General features: G+C 51.6%; 1 protein-coding gene across 7 annotated transcripts in view; it reads right to left on the minus strand.

Moving 5' to 3' along the window:
• The window catches only part of Psd4 (pleckstrin and Sec7 domain containing 4), a 39,438-nt gene that overhangs the window by 13,827 nt on the left and 10,037 nt on the right, over positions 1-15,574 (minus strand). For 2 of the 7 annotated variants that reach the window (XM_076569311.1, XM_015999559.3), the window contains 2 exons: positions 14,327-14,385; positions 420-1,451 (listed from right to left, as the gene is read on the minus strand). In XM_076569311.1, coding sequence (XP_076425426.1) covers positions 420-1,343 — 924 coding nt within the window. In that variant the 5' untranslated portion in view covers positions 1,344-1,451; positions 14,327-14,385. Of the gene's footprint in view, positions 1-419; positions 1,452-9,201; positions 9,548-14,326; positions 14,386-15,574 lie in introns of those variants that run through there. The other 5 variants (XM_076569312.1, XM_042275199.2, XM_076569310.1 and 2 more) reach the window with 4 other exon arrangements.

A 15,574-nucleotide genomic window follows, 5' to 3' on the forward strand; every position in this document is an offset into this window, starting at 1 on the left:
ACATGTAAAAGACAGAGGTTGATGTTAGTGTCCTCCTCCTCTGTTGCTCTCTGCCTTATTTTTTTCAGATGGAGTATCTCTTACTAAACCTGGGCCTTGTCATTTGGTTAGACCAGCTGGCCACTGAGATCCTGGAATCCTGTCTCCACACTCTTCCCTTCAGTGTTGGGTTATAGGTGCCCTTTGCCACACCCAGCTTTTACACGGGCTCTCAGGTGCCCGAGCTGGCACAGGAAACATTTTCAGCACTGAGCCATCTCGCAGGCTGCAAACACACTGGTCAGTCTGGTGTTCTCTCACCTTAGATTTCTCCCCAAACTCTACCTTCTGCACAGCGTCCTGGGCCTGGGCCCCCTGAGGAAGGCCCTCCCTGCCATGTCCCCAGCACAGCCCTCAGCTGGCTTCCTCAGCCAACTTACCTCCCCCTCCTGATCAGGAGGTACTGTGGGAGCCCCGTCAGTGGACCCTAAGGCCAAGCAGGGGTGAAGCTTATAGGAGGGCACAGGGAATGGAGGGGTGGCACACCCGCTGTGACCAGCACTGCTGCTCCCCAAATCCAGCTCACTTCCTGGTCTCCAGAGCCCTGTGCCTTCTGGGAGTGGAGAATCTAGGGCTTGAGGGCTATGGTGCTTCATATCTGGGTGGGAATCTGGGTACCCCCAGGAAAAGCATTCTCCTTCAGTACTGGTATCTGAGCCAGGGCTCTCCAGGAAGAGTGGATTGTCAAAGAAGATGCTGTCCTCCTCAGCACCCCACTCTGGGGAGGAGCCTGGCATGTGTCCCCGAGGCCAGGTCTGGTTTTCCTCCTCAGGCTCACTGCTGTCGTCTCCAGAGTCTTCATCCTCCTTGGGCAGGCTGGGGCTCAGGCCCACATCACCAAGGAAGTCCTTAGAGGGTGGGGGGATGCAGCACCTAAGTTCTGCCTTGAGTCCCTCCGTTTTCTCCAGCTCCTCCTCCAGGTCCAGGACACACATCTGGGCCTGCAGGATGCCAGCCCAGAACACCACCTGGGTGGATGAGCTCTGGTTCTGCCGCGGACTCCCCAGAGAGCAGTGGTCCCCCGCTGGCTGCAGTGATGCTGGAGTCTGCTTGGCCTCCCCCTGGAAAGAGTAGCTTCCCAGGTGAGCGGGCTCCACACCAGAGCCACCATGATGAGCATCAGTCCTGGTGGATTCAGGGGGGTCAAAGGGCCAGGAGCCTTCTTGGCAAGGCTCAGAAGGGCCTGGAGGACCACGTATTTCATTTGGATGTGTCCCCGGGCAGGGCTGTAGGTTGTCTTCCAGGTGGATATTGAGAAATTCCATGGGCCTAAGGTGGTCTGAGGGTCTATTGTCACCCATCATCCACAGAGCAAAAGTTGGGCGGAAGCCCTTGGTAGTGTCCGTCTTCACAATCCCATTTCATGAATTAAGTGATCGAGCAAAGGTGGGAATTGGAAATCCACATCTAACCTGCAAATGCCCAGGGAGAGAGCAGATTAGAGAAGGGCCAAAATCCACTAAAGTCCGGTGTCCAAAGCGCTAGACATGTCCAGAACCCATGCCCAGGGCATCTGCTAAGGGACACTGCCATCTCAGCCTTGCCATGGGGGAGGGCATACCAGACATGCCCTTGACCTCACAACGTCAAACTGGCATTAGAATGGCGCTTGTTCCACAGACACCCATCTGTTGGCTGAAGGGTTCCTGTGTGGCTCAGCACACAAAGAATGCATGGGTCAGATCAGGTCTTCCTCTTGGGAGTTTGGGATTAGAGAAGGCAGAGACAGAGGGAGGTGCAGCAGAAACAGCTAGAGCACCTCAGGGCACCATGAGAGCAGCAGAAAGCTGACAAGACTTGTAAGCCAGGGTGTGCATGAGTCAGACAGAGGCTACAGAGGCAAGGGGAGAGGAGCAAGCTCACAGGAGCAGCAGGCACCAGGCCAGCAAAGCCACAGCTTGCCCTACTGTCTCAGAGTATGGGTCCTGTTTGTGGGACCCGCACGTTCACAAGGCCAGCTCACAGGCGCCTTCCGTGTGTGCTATGCACAGTCGTGCAACTTAAGGCAGAAGCAACTAAAGGGCCCCCACTCACTCAGCCTCATGAAGGAGAAGCTCCGGCCCCTCTGTCCCCACCAAGGAGCACAGCGCCTGCTTCCTAAAGGGGAGAGTCTCCACTTCCAGAGAGGGTGAGACCAGAAAGCAATGGCCGTGTGTCCCTGAGGCTTCAAATGGGAAGCAAGCTTTCTGGTGCATCACTCCTAGCAGTTGAGGTGGGCCCTCGGCAGATCAGCCAAGGACCACATAGAATGCCGCTGAGAAGCAGCCTCCACCATCTCCACCATCTGTGTGAGATGCACGGCTCCCAGAGTGGCCCTGATTCCTCTTAGTGACTGACTCGTTTTAATCTACTGGACACTGAAACTCATGCTTTGGGACCTGCTTCCCTCTTGTGTTGTCCCCAGGAAGTGCAGAGGTAAGCATACAGATGTATGACATATGTTTCCAGTGTTAAGCACACCCCTGGCTTCATCAAATATTTCTTTCATTTTCTCACTTTCTTCAGACATGATTCTGTCTTGAAAGTCTGGAGGTGTACTTGAAGACTGCATTGACGTATGCAGGGGAACGGAGTATAAATGAACATGGGAGGCTCGTTCCCAGTCTCCAGCTATAACTGATTCCCACATAGCCAAGAATAACAGCCCTTCTATGTGTCCAGTTAGCTATGCCTATGTTCACTACCACCCATATAACCTGGCACCTGGATGGTGACTACACACCTGCTGTCCCCTGTCACACAAACAAGGAAGCCACAGCCTGAACCCGGCTTATGGCCCATAGCTGGAAAGGGAGGCCCAGCTCTGACTTCAGACTCCCGCCCTTTACTCTATGGTTTCCTCAGCCCCCCCCCCCCCACTGAAGGAACTTCTCCCTGTGTCACGGGGGTGGGGTTGGGTTGAGGGGGCGTTGTTGTCCAGCTGGCCTCCACTAGTGCCACCTCCTTGGACCCTTTCCCAGGCTCAAGACCTCAAAGTGTGTTCCTACCTCAGGAAGGTGGTAGAGAGGGTGGGGGTGGTCTTAACTGGTATGTAGCCACCCGAGAATACATAAGAAACCCATGGGGACAGTTCAATTCCTCCATGTCAAGCAGAAGGAAGTATAGGGATAAATGAATGAGCACAGGACCTGGAGCTACCCCTCCTGGCTGCTGAGATGTGAGTGGATGGATCTAGAAAGTCAGCCCTGTGGCCGAGGGTCATTTATGGAGGGCCCCACCTCAGAGGGAAGCTGCCATCACTGATAACCCAGGCTTGGCCTACTTTTGACACCCAACAGATGGTAATCCTCAGAGCTTATACACCAAGGTTGGGTGGTATCTACCTACTATTTAAGATTACCTAAAAGACATGGCTTTGTGTGAGAATACCAGAGAGAAATGAGGTAGGGCTAATATGTATGCCAGTCTCTATCTTCAAAGTCTATTTCTAAAAGACCCTAAAAAATAGAGTCCCTATGCTGTGGATTGATCCTTCTGTACACTGTGAAGATTTGTTGCTGTGATTGGTTTAATAAACAAGCTGTTTGGCTAATAGCCAGGCAGGATAAGGTTAGGTGTAAAAACAAAACTAAGGAGGGGAAGAAGAAGGGTGGAGTCAGGAGTTGCCAGCCAGATGCAGAAGAAGCAAGATGAGAATGCTGTACTGGGAAAAGGTGACAAGCCATGTGGCTAAACATAGATGAGAATCATGGGTTAATCTAAATGCAAGAGCTAGTTAGTAATAAGCCTGAGCTACTGGCTGAGCATTTATAATTACTATAAGCCTCTGACTGATTATTTGGAAGTGGCTGCAGGACAGAGTGGGACAGAGAAAAGCCTCCGTTTACATCCCTATCTGGGATTTCCCTCTTCCCTCTGTCCTGACACAACATTCTGTTTCTGACTTTATCTTAATATGAAACTAGAGTTGCCCAATGATAATAAAGTTCTGACATTTTAGCACCCTGGGAAGGGCCCCTCACCAGGCTTCAGGTCCCTCTATTATTTCCTGTTAAGTCAGACTCTCCCAAAGACAGATTTCCAGAAAAAGCAGAACCATTTCCTATGTTTAAGCTCGGCCCTGAATCAAATGGATGGAATTTGGTCTTGCCTGTCAGTTTTCTCCAGGTATTGGAGGTTGGCCTCCACTCATCGCCCTTGCTTCCATTTCCCATCACATATCTCCAACCCTGGACTGTCGGCTGAGGACTTACAGCCTTTGCTATGTCAAAAGGGCAAGATGGGCTACCTTGTTCCCTATGCACCTGCTCATTTCTGCCCTGAGTGTTCTCTGTTAGAGGCCTCAGAGTCCTACTATTCCCTATTAGGGAAGGGACAAATACACCTCAGAACCTGCTGCGGTTTGGACCCTCAAAGGTTCATCCATTATATTCTTGTCTTCAGCTTGGCACTAGTGGGTGGCACTAGAAACTTGACAAGACTTCCCCTAGAGGGAGGGGTCACTGGAGGCATGCCCATGAAAGGGACCGGGCCATGACTGGAATGGCTTTGCTCTGCCATGTGTTTCCACCATGATGTCTTGCCACAAAACCAAACCAGTGGGGCCAGTCAGCTACAGGCTAGAACCTTCACCACTGTGAGCCGAAACACAATCCTCTCTTTATAGGTAATTTTTTTTCAAATATTTGTTAGAGTGACAGGAAGCTAATATATAAGACATGCTCTTATATTAGCAACTTCCCCGAATTGCAGCCATCACCCCTGGGCCCGCCTGGTAGAAAATGACCGAGCCAAAGGTGAACATGGACTAAATCCATGTTAAGGCTTCCTCAAGTAACCAGGCCACTGGGCACAACAAATAACCACGGATCCACACTGAAGCTAGAAGAGAGGCATGGAAAGAAGCACTCTGGTTACAGGTGCTGGAGTGTGAGACAACGCGGCCCTACCACCTCTCTTCCCAGACCCCAAGGCAGAGCTTCACACCCTGCCCTCCCAGCTAAGACCTGCTCCCTGTATGCATGCCTGGCTCCCCTCCTGTGTGTAGTCCCTTCTCTTGTCCTCATTCCCTGACCCCCACACATCACATCTTACTGTGTTTCAGCCTCAGGTCCCATCTGAACACCCAGCCAGGATGACTCACTTGCTCTCACTACAGAATTCATTTGACAGGACGCGTCCATGCATGATCTTGGGGATGGGAACGGGGGCACCAAAGCCTAGAGGGAATCCCATGTATCTCTTTGCAAATAGGTACTTATACATACATGCATGCGTGTGCATGCAGCAGCAGTAACGGAACATGTTCATGGCTGCCATGGACATCATTGAATATTGTGTTTCATTTGGGTTTGCCTTCCCAGAAGAAATCCAGTGTTCCTCTCTGGAATTTTTCAAAGATGCGGGGAGCGGGGAGGATGAGAGAAACTACAATTTTCTGGAGACCATAGAGGAGAGAGCAGATTTCTGAGGTCTGGTATCTGAAAGATCTAGGGAGAGAGGGGTTTAGGAGGCCAAGGGAAGTTGAGGTCAAGGGGAAGAGAGGTGAGTTAAGGAAATCCAAAAGCTGCTGGTTGGTATGTGGTCTGACCGGGCCAAGATTCTTTTAAAACAACTAAAGTCAATCTGACTGCATTCCACATTGCTCTACTTCAACTCTCAGTGCTTACCCAGAGGGCTCTTGTTGCCTGGAAGTAAGCTTGGAAAAGGCAGGTTCCCTTGGGCTTCCTGTTCACTGTGGAGTCTCATTGCTGGGGTGGTGGATCATGTTCCCCAGTCCCACCCTGGAATCATATCATTATCCCTTAGTTCAAGTGGGTCAAAAAGTTCAAGACTGGTCTTGACTTGAGAAGTTCAGGTCTCTTTTTATGATCCCTGGGGTTCTAGAGCCTGAAGCCAAAGCCTCAGTTCCTGGAGGCCAGGCCATATGGGTAGTGTACACCTTCACGGTGGGGTTGCTAAATTTACCAGATAAACACACAAGGGATCTGAGCGTATAAGATAGAGTATTTATCTATCATGTGCAAGGCCCTGGGTTGATATCCAATAATGTTTTTTAAAAGAATGAAAAACAAAACAAAACAAAAACCCAGCACTCCCAATATCTGTGACATGCTTGAAACACCCTACTAATTTATCAAAAATTCAAATTTAACTGATAAAACGCAAATTCTGTGTTTTATCTGGCAACCCAACACCATGGGAGAAGGTACAGTTAATGTGATCCAGCCCCTGCAAATGGGCTACAGCTATGAGCTCATCTCTCCCCAGGCTCCCCAGGAATGAGGCAAACCTAAACACCCGCTTCTCTTTGCAAGGAAGCTAAGGTTCGGCGGGACCCACAGAGTTTTCTAGCTGGCAAACAAGTGAGAGAGCTGGGGTCTGAAGCCAGGTGTAAGGCTCCCCTAAGCAGCACTTGCTCCCCACCCACAAGTCAGTGCACATCTCCCCTTCTTTAGTTCTTCAGGATTCCTCCCTGAATGGATGGGTTGGATGACCTGAAGGGTGTAGTCCTTCCAATGGCCATTGTAGCTGCCCTAACAGTTATCTGGGTGAAAACCGAGACTAGTCTCCCCTCCTCCCCCACGAAGAAATAAGAAAGCAGAGCACATGTATGTCACAGGTATTTTTTTCCTCCACCTCCCGAGTTCAGTGAAATCTCCCCCCTCACACCTCTTTCTTACATGGATTAGCTTATTTTGTATTTCTGTGTGAGGACGACTTGGGGGCATCAGTTCTCTCCTCCCACCAGGTGGATTCCAGGGATCCTACTCTGGTCCTTGGGCTTAGTGGCAGGCTCCTTTACTGACTAAACTCTTCATCCTGACCAGTAAAGTCTCTTTCAAAATCTCTGATCCGAGGTATTAAACAAAGCTGCAAGGAAAGGATGCAGCAATAAAAAGACTATGCCTCATGAACTGGGTTCTGTCGCCTCTAAATAAATAAAGCAGGTCTTCATTTTTTGGAGTCTTGCGATGATTAAGGACACATTCTGGGAGTCGCAGAACGGCCCTGCCAGGCCAGGAAAAGACTTAACGTTGCAGAAGATACAGGTAGAGGAGTGAGCAGACAGTGAGGTAGGAAAGAGAGAAGCACTGTTTCATTGTACATCTTCTACCGCAGTCTTGAGCTCTGCATTTCAGGTAATGTTCACTAGGAGGATATTTTTCAGGGAGAATATCACAGGGCTAAACTGTACTTATAACTGGTGGGAGGTAAGTGGCACCCAGAGGACCAGGAGGTCAGTCTCTCTTACCCTACCTTAGAGCTTCAAGGAAGGTTTTTCTGTTTTCTTTAAGGTTTTTTTTTTTTTCCACCATAGGGTCTCCTTAGGAACCACCTCTGGATGGCCTCAAACTCATGGGTGATATTAATGCCCCACTCTCATGAATGCTAGAATTACAGGTGTGCTCTGCCATGCCTGGCTTATCTGGTGTTGGGGGTCAAACCCAGGGCTTTGTGCACATCAGGCAAAGACTAGCAACTGAGCAACACCCGCAGCCCAGAAATTGTTTTGGTCTTCAGAGAGCAGGAGGAAGCAGAGAAGACACCTGGATTGTGCCTTTTTACAATGGATTTGCTTTTTGCTCTTGGCTTACAGATCTAGCTTTCAAGAATGAGAGACTGAGCGGAGTAGTGGCAGTGCACACCTTTAATCCCAGCACTCGGGAGGCAGAGGCAGGCGGATCTCTGTGTGTTTGAGGCCAGCCTGGTCTACAGAGCGAGATCCAGGACAGCCAGGGCTACACAAAAAAACCCTGTCTTGAAACAACAACAACAACAACAACAACAAAACAAACAAAAACCAAACAACAACAACAGAGAGAGAGAGAGAGAGAGAGAGAGAGAGAGAGAGAGAGAGAGAGAGAGAGAGGCTGAGCACAGAGAGAAGCCACTGCTGAGGAGGAAGGTAACAACCATCATCGGGGTGACGGTGAAGACACCCCAGCAAATGGAGTTGCCTGGAACAGAGTGACAGGACTTGGTGCCTCCACCTGAACTCGGGCCCAGAGCACTGTGAGAACTGACTAGGGGAGGTCCCACATCTTGCTCCCAAGGGAGCCTTCATGCAAATGTGGCGGGTAAGGGGCCCCCATAACCAACAGTGAAAGATTATTATAATCAACCAGCTAAGATTCACAAAGAGAGCAAAGGGTGGTGGTGGTGGTGGGGGGAAGGGGTTGGGATGGGGAGCTGACCTAAAACAAAGCTCAGGAACAGCTGTGGCCTCAGAAGGTAAAGGACCCCTAGGAGGTCAGGTCAGGCCTCCCCTGGTCCCCTTCCTTGGTCCTCTCACCCCAGCATCTGGGGTGTGATCTCTACTCTAGTGGTTCCTATTCATAGCTGGAGGAGGTGCTATGATGCTCCGTAGTCCCAGCGGGCTGCGGACATGCCTGTTTGGACCCTGTTCTTTCAGGCTGGGCTAAGGGCTAATAGTCCTGGTCCTGATGGGACAATCTTCTCAGCCTTTTAGTAGAAGAATGACTCTATGGAATTCTAGGCCCTGGAATATGGAAGCAGGAGCTGAGGACCAGTTCCAAGAGGCACTTGTGGGCCTTACAAAGGGACACTTTTGGGAGTGACGTGGTTCCTCTTACGCATCAGGAAAATAGTCCTAAATCAGGGCTGAACAAGTTGGGGGGGGGCGGGGCCAGGGAGGGGGCGCTGGGGAGGGGGCGCTGGGGAGAGGAGCTCCTCCTTCTGACTCCAACCTCTTTGGGTGGGGCCAGAGTACAGGGTGGAGCAGGGAGCACTTTAAGGGCTGAAGCCCAGGCTCCATTTGTGCAAGTGACCACACCCAGAGCTGCTCCAGCCCCCTCCGGGGGAATCCAGCCTTCCGGGGTCTACAGTCAAGGCCAGCTGGGACCTCAACCACAGCAGTCATGAAGACTTAAGATAGGTTACCTTGCCCCTTCACCCTTCACCTAACAGCTTTCTAGAGGCCCTGGGGAAAGGAGGGAGAAACAGGCATCAGAGAGGGGCCAGATAGAGTTAGACAGGGGACAGATAGCGTGGAGGGAGGGAAGATAGGAAGGCAAGGGTCGGGTGAGGTCAGGCTCACATCAGGTACACAGTAGTTATTGATCAAGCAAGCCCAGACACTTGTCTCCATCGGGCGTACCTGTCCTTAGCTGCAACCATGCGGGCCCTCGTAAAACTCTATTTTCTGGTCCTCTAACCCAGATCCGCCAGCCCCACTCCCGGTAAGGCCACCTAGCTCACCTTCAGGAGCTCTCCTGGACTCTCCTGCCCCAGGAACACTTTCTGCCGCACACTTGTCCGCCTGCGAAAGGGGCGGCTGATGCTTCCGACTTCCGTTCCCCTCACCACCGTGACACATACCCCTCCCGCTCTCTCTCGCTCGCTCTCCGGGGCTCCCCAGCCCTCAGAGCAGCTCAGTACCTCATACTTCCTGCCCACAAGACAAGGGCCTCCACTTCCGGCTTCAGCATCTCCCAGGGCCTCATACCCTATCTATGTCGCCTGCTCCTTGGAAGCCGTGACCCTGGAGCGCCATCCCAGAGTGAACCTGCCACAGATTGGCCTCTTCTCCTCATAACACCAGGGCCTGGGAGAAAGGGGAAGATACTGAGGCTTGGGCTGTGAACAGGCCCCTCCTCCTTCCTCCGTGTGGTTTTGCCCCAGGTCTGTCTCTGCCTGGTCCCCTGGAGGGTTAGCAATGGGAGGCAGAGGGGCCTCAAGTCAAGCATTTTGTTTTTCATGTATGACATTTCAATGTTTACATGGTTATGTCCTGTGTTGCCACCGATAGCGACACCTGAGATATTACCTTATGTTACCAAAGGCCACCCCCTCCCCAAAGCTCCTTAGCCTGTTCTCACTCTGACCTCATAAGCGCGACTGCTCAGAGGCAGCTGGCTTCAGCTTGCACAAACGGGAAGTTGCAAAGCTAGGATTCAAACTAAGCCTCTTGAGCGCGAGAACTAATCATTACCTAGTCACAACAATTGAGTTCCAGGCACAAGTCCCTGGGTCAGGCTACAGTGTCTAGGAGTCCGACATGGAGGCCAGTGGGGAGCCATATCCAACACAAACAATCCACACTTTCAGTCTCAGCTCCACCGTTTTCTCTGCTGAGGATCCAAAGACCCTACCCTAGGCACAGCTCTAGCTCTCACAAACCCACCTGCCTCCCTCTTTACTGGCCTGCCCACAACAGTGGGGCTGTCATGGCCTCAGCCATGGGCCTAGTGCGCGGGTGGCCTGCACTGAGAGGGCCTGACTCCGGCTCAGTCCTCCTCCAGCTGTCCTCCTCTTATGGATGGAGGGAATCCACAGAGATGCTCCTACCTGGACCCACATCCTCCTCTGGGTGTGGAAGGTCTTAGGATCCTCGGCTCTGGGCCCCTAGGGCTTTCCCCCAGGCCCATGGCCGCTCTGTACAGGCCAAGGCTAGGTTTAGGGAGTGCTGATAGTGCAGAGGGTGGGGTAGAGGGTAGGGCTTTTAGTCCTGCTCAAGTCACCCATCCCCCACCCCACCCACCCTGAGCTCTCGTGATGCAGGGTCAGGGTGAGGAAGAGAATGAGAGGTGGGGGCCACCCAGGGGCCAAGAGGGGAGTAGGTTCTGCTCCAGGAGCCGCCTTGAGAGGAGACAAGGATTCTGCTTCAGACCTGGATCTGCGGGCTGCTACTAAGGTAGGACATAAAGTAGGAAGTCAGGACAGAATTAATACGGCAGTTTGTCAGTTTCCCGTAACTTTTGTCTATTTGATACATCAGATGAAATCAGAAAGTGGTTCTGGCAGGCCCAAACCAACCACTTTCTGAGACTGGCAAGTGTTGCGCACAGCTTAATCTCACAAACACCTCCAATTCAACATCTCCTGGTCCATTCTCTCATCCAAGCTGCAATGCCTCCTGCAGTCAGGATTTTACCACTCCCACACAGCTGGGGAAACCTGAAACCTAAATGTGTCACCTAGAAGCAGACCTCTCTCCCCAGGCTCTAGCCTCGACTCCAGCTGCACCTTCTGCGTTCCTGACCCCACACTGGAGGCTGCTGACCAGCCAGGAATAAAACATGTTGCCTGTCCGCAGGGAGCCTTCAATCTAGAGACAGAAAGTCAGCGAGCACACTAGTTAACCAGCGTCTGTCTGTTCACAGAATGCCTAGAGTGCAGGCAGGAAGGGGTGGAGAGAAACCAGGGAGGGTGGCAGGGTGAGCCACTGCCACCGACGGCAGGGGAGGCCCAGGCGGAGGAGGTATATTATTTATACCCACATGGAGCGGGCCCAACACAGAAGAGCAGTGTAGGCTGAAGGTCCAATTCCTTATCTGCGATGGGAAAAGTCTAATGTCCAGGTAACAGTCAGTCCGCCTGGTACTGGGAGAAGTCCCCACCAGGGACAAGGAGGGGCAGGGCCCGCTGGAGTTCACTGCGTCCACAACCGTAGACCAAGGTGCATTGGAAGTTGGTAGTCATAGTCAAGGGCCAAAGGAATATTTATGCATTTGTTTTTAGAATCATTTGCCTACTAAACGAAGAACAACCGTCCGGGGCTACCTGAGAGCAAACCCCGGGTCAGGCGACTTTTGGGGTGGGGGTGGTGTCCAGGTAAGGGAGGGCACCGTCTTTGGGAGAGAGGGAAGGGCCTGTGACTGGGGGCTTAGGAACCGGGGACAACTGAGAAGTCTGGCTGCTCAAGCCGAGAAGAGGTTAGAAGGTGGGAGGGAAGTCAAGGGCCACTTCCGGACTTCTGGTTTGAGTGACTGGACAGGGCTAACAGCGGCACTCGCTGAAGTGGAAAAGCATCGGGAGACGAAGCTTTTGGGAGGAGATCAAGAGTTCGACTTTTTTTTTTTTTTTTTTTTTTTTTTTTTTTTTTTTTTCCGATACAGGGTTTCTCTGTGTAGCTTTGCGCCTTTCCTGGAACTCGCTTTGGAGACCAGGCTGGCCTCGAACTCACAGAGATCCGCCTGCCTCTGCCTCCCGAGTGCTGGGATTAAAGGCGTGCGCCACCACCGCCCGGCAAGAGTTCGACTTTTTAAACGTTGGGTTTAGATATCTCTGAAATTCAGGCAGGCAACTGAACACCACGCCTGGAGTTTAGGGGCTGGTGTGGCCCCGGAGAGGTATCTGAGCCAGGGGTGGTGGGGCCCACTAGGATGGGAGGTGAGAGGTCTGTAAAGGAGGCTACTGAGGGACTATCAAGAAGATGCGAGAATAGAAGACAGTGTTATCACCCGAGAGAGAGAGAGAAGGTTGCTTCTGAAGGAGGAAGTGGTCAACTGTGCTGAAGGCTACTGGGAAATCAAAGAAGGTAAAAAGGAACATGGGCCTTCATTGAACATGGCCACCTAGAGTTCAGGACGAGTGATGCTGGGAGGTGACGGTTGAGGCAGGTGGTCATGGTGTGTTAAGAGACAAGGAGGTGAACAGGGTCGTCTTGTTGACTTGGGGGTTGGGGGCTCTGCCTCCCTAGGGGTCCACAGCACACTCTGCTCCCTGAAGCTGTTTGATGCTGCTCAGGCAATCTGTCTGCTTCCTCAATCCCAGTTTCTGCTCATTTAGGGGTCAACAGCCTCCCCATGACCGTGAACTGCATTTACTTGACAGTGGAGTACCTGACAAGATTGTCCCTGCCTTTAACAGACTGCTCTTCCCTAGTCACTTCAGAACAAAAGGGAATTCTGCCTCTCCTTCCCCTTCCTGGCAGGGGGCCATGAAAGACATCCTTGACTGCTGGAGTCCTCAGTCTGCATGCACCTCCTATAATTTTCATCTCCTGATACTGTAAGAAGCAAAACTTTGGGTGGAGGATCCCTTGATGGAGGCCAAGAGGGTCTCCCGCTACAGGGACATTATGGCCCCTGGTCCTGGAGTCCCAAGTAGTGAACTTTACCTTTGCCATCCTTCTCCTTCCGCTCATGGAGTCTCTCCCCAGTCCACCATCCCCTCCTGAGAACCCAAACACATCCTGACCTGACTCCCCAGTCCGCCATCCCCTCCTGAGAACCCAAACACATCCTGACCTGACCACACACTCCGCAGCACACAGCCCACACGGCCCAAGATAGGCAGCATGGCCAGAGTCCCTCCTGCTCCGGAGAGGTGAGCTGCTTCCTGTTTGCCCACAGAGGAAGCCCTTCAGCACAGGGGGTGGCAGGGAGAGGTGTCTTCTCACATGGTGAGCATGGGAGGGGGAGGGGACATCTCCTGGGAGAAGAGCCCCTCCTAAGGCCCCAAGGGAGGAGAGGGAAGTGTGGGGGAGGGAGATAGGACCCTGTTATCGTTACATCAGCCTTTCCCGAGGCTGGCTGTGCACAGACATTTGCAGACATTCATTCACCAGGCTTTCCTAACTCACTGGCACTTTCCCTTGGGAGCTTATGGGTGAAGGCTCAGTTCCCGTGCTCCAGGGAGATGAGGAGACTAAGGGTCAGAGGAATTACAGGGACTCAAACAGTAAACAGCAAATACCCTTCCTCTACCTTGCTACCATCCATGTGCTGTGGATAGAGGCATTGCAACACTGTGGTAGAGGGCAGGCCTTCTCTCCAAGCCAGCGGGGCTCCTGTGTTGAACCCTGAAGCTTTTTCTCCCATCAGAACGTCTCAAAACTCTAGGTCTGGCAGAGCTGAAATACTGAACCTCTGGGCAAGTAGCAGGCAGTGTGATGGGAGGGTTGCGGGGGAGGGGGCTGATACCTCTCATAGGTCTTTAAATCTGCCCCTGGAAAAGCTCTTTCCTTCGGAGAAGCCTGCGGCAAGGCAGCTGTGTGATCTCTTTCCAGGCAGGGCCCCATTCCCTGCCAGCAATCTGAGCTCTGTAAGCATGGGCCCTCAGAAAGTTCAGAAAGGGGGACACCAGCCTCCCCAGATCCCCCTCCGGCAAGTTAGGTGTTTATATCACACTGGCCGGGAGATGGGTTCCCAGGGACCAGAGCAAAGAGCTGGAGGTGGGTGGGTCAGGTCTTCAATGGCTAACCACAGCAGGGCCAAAGGCACTAACTACCTCCGGGATGCTCGTGTCTTAGAACTGGGGAGTGGGATATCTCTCAGAGCCAGGGCAAAGGATGGAGTAAGAATCCATAGGCAATGCCACCGCCAACCTCCTCCCACCACAGCCCTAGCTGTGGGTGCTACTCTCAGCTTCCTGAAGAAATCAGGAAGTGATTATGAAAGTGCAGCACAGGCCGCACTCAGCTACTCGAGAGGCTGAGCAGGAAGACGGCAGCTTTAAGACATGCTGGGGCTACAAAGCAAGTTCAAGGCCAGCTTGAGCAATTTAGTGAGACACTATCTCAAAAAAAAAAAAAAAAAAAAAAAAAAAAAAAAAAAAAGTCAGCAGCACTAGGCATATATCTCTGCAGCAGAGCACTTACCTAGCCTGGGCATGTGTCTCAGCAGCAGAGTGCCTATCTAGCATGCTCGTTTCAGTCCCCTGAAAGAAGAAAAAAAGGAACTCCAAGTCTCTATAGTTGTGGTATATTATTTTAACTATGTAAAGATGTGTTGCATTTGTTTATGCTGTGGAATATTTTAACTGGGTAAAGGTGTGTTACTTTTGTTTATGCTACATTTGGTTAATTATGTAAAGATATGTTGCATTTGTTTCGCCTTTTCTGTCTAAGGCATCTGATTGGTCTAATAAAGAGCTAAATGGCCACTAGCTAGGCAGGAGAAAGGATAGGCGGGGCTGACGGGCAGAGAGAATAAATAGGAGAAATCTAGGCTCCAGAGAGAAGTGAAGGAGGAGGAGAGAGGACAGAATGAGAGAGACACCAGGGGCCAGCCAGCCAGCCAGCCAGCCACCTAGCCACCCAGCCACTTAGCCACACAACCACACAGCCAGCCACAGAGTAAGAAGGAAAGAAAAACATATAGAATAAAGAAAGGTAAAAAGGAGAAGAGAAACAGGCTAGTTTAAGTTAAAAGAGCTAGCCAAAAATGAGCCTAACTAGTATTCATAACTAGTAAGCATAACCGAGCATTCATAACTAGTAAGAAGTCTCTGTGTCATTCATGATTTGAGAGCTGGTTGGTGGCCCAAAAGAAAAAGAAAAAGCCTGCTACAATCTATCTCTGTGTTGGCTGCTCGAGTCAGGTGACCTGAGGAAGCATTCCTGGTCAAATTGAAAACCCCCTGTGTCTGTGGACTGGTGCTCCTGGGCAGAGGCCCCAAGCCACGGTGCCCCAGATTTCCTCTGCTCCTCATGGAAGTTCACTCTTTCTTTTTCGCAAGGCTCTCCTGTCTGTCTGCCCTCACTTTGTGGCTGGGAGATTTCTGGGTGAGCACTTTTCATATAGCCACTTATCCGTCCCTCTCATGTGGTCAGTGAGTGGTCTCCATAGCTAATTACCCTCCCTCACCAAAAGGCACCCACTAAACATCTGCTGGAGCACACTAGCTCACCAATACTTACAATAGCAAAATATGCGCATCCTCCACCTCAGCCGGAGGAACCCAGGCAACCATCACTGATCTTGTTTTTAAAAGATATTTAAGCAGGAAGATGCTCAAAGTATATTATTAATTTAAGAAAACTGTTCATGGACTAGGGAGCTAGCTCAATGGGTAAGATGCTTGCTTGCCGTACAAGTATGAAGACATGGGTTCAATCCCCAGCACA

This window comes from Peromyscus maniculatus, chromosome 4 (assembly GCF_049852395.1).
Source record: "Peromyscus maniculatus bairdii isolate BWxNUB_F1_BW_parent chromosome 4, HU_Pman_BW_mat_3.1, whole genome shotgun sequence".
Classification (NCBI taxonomy): Eukaryota; Metazoa; Chordata; class Mammalia; order Rodentia; family Cricetidae; genus Peromyscus; species Peromyscus maniculatus.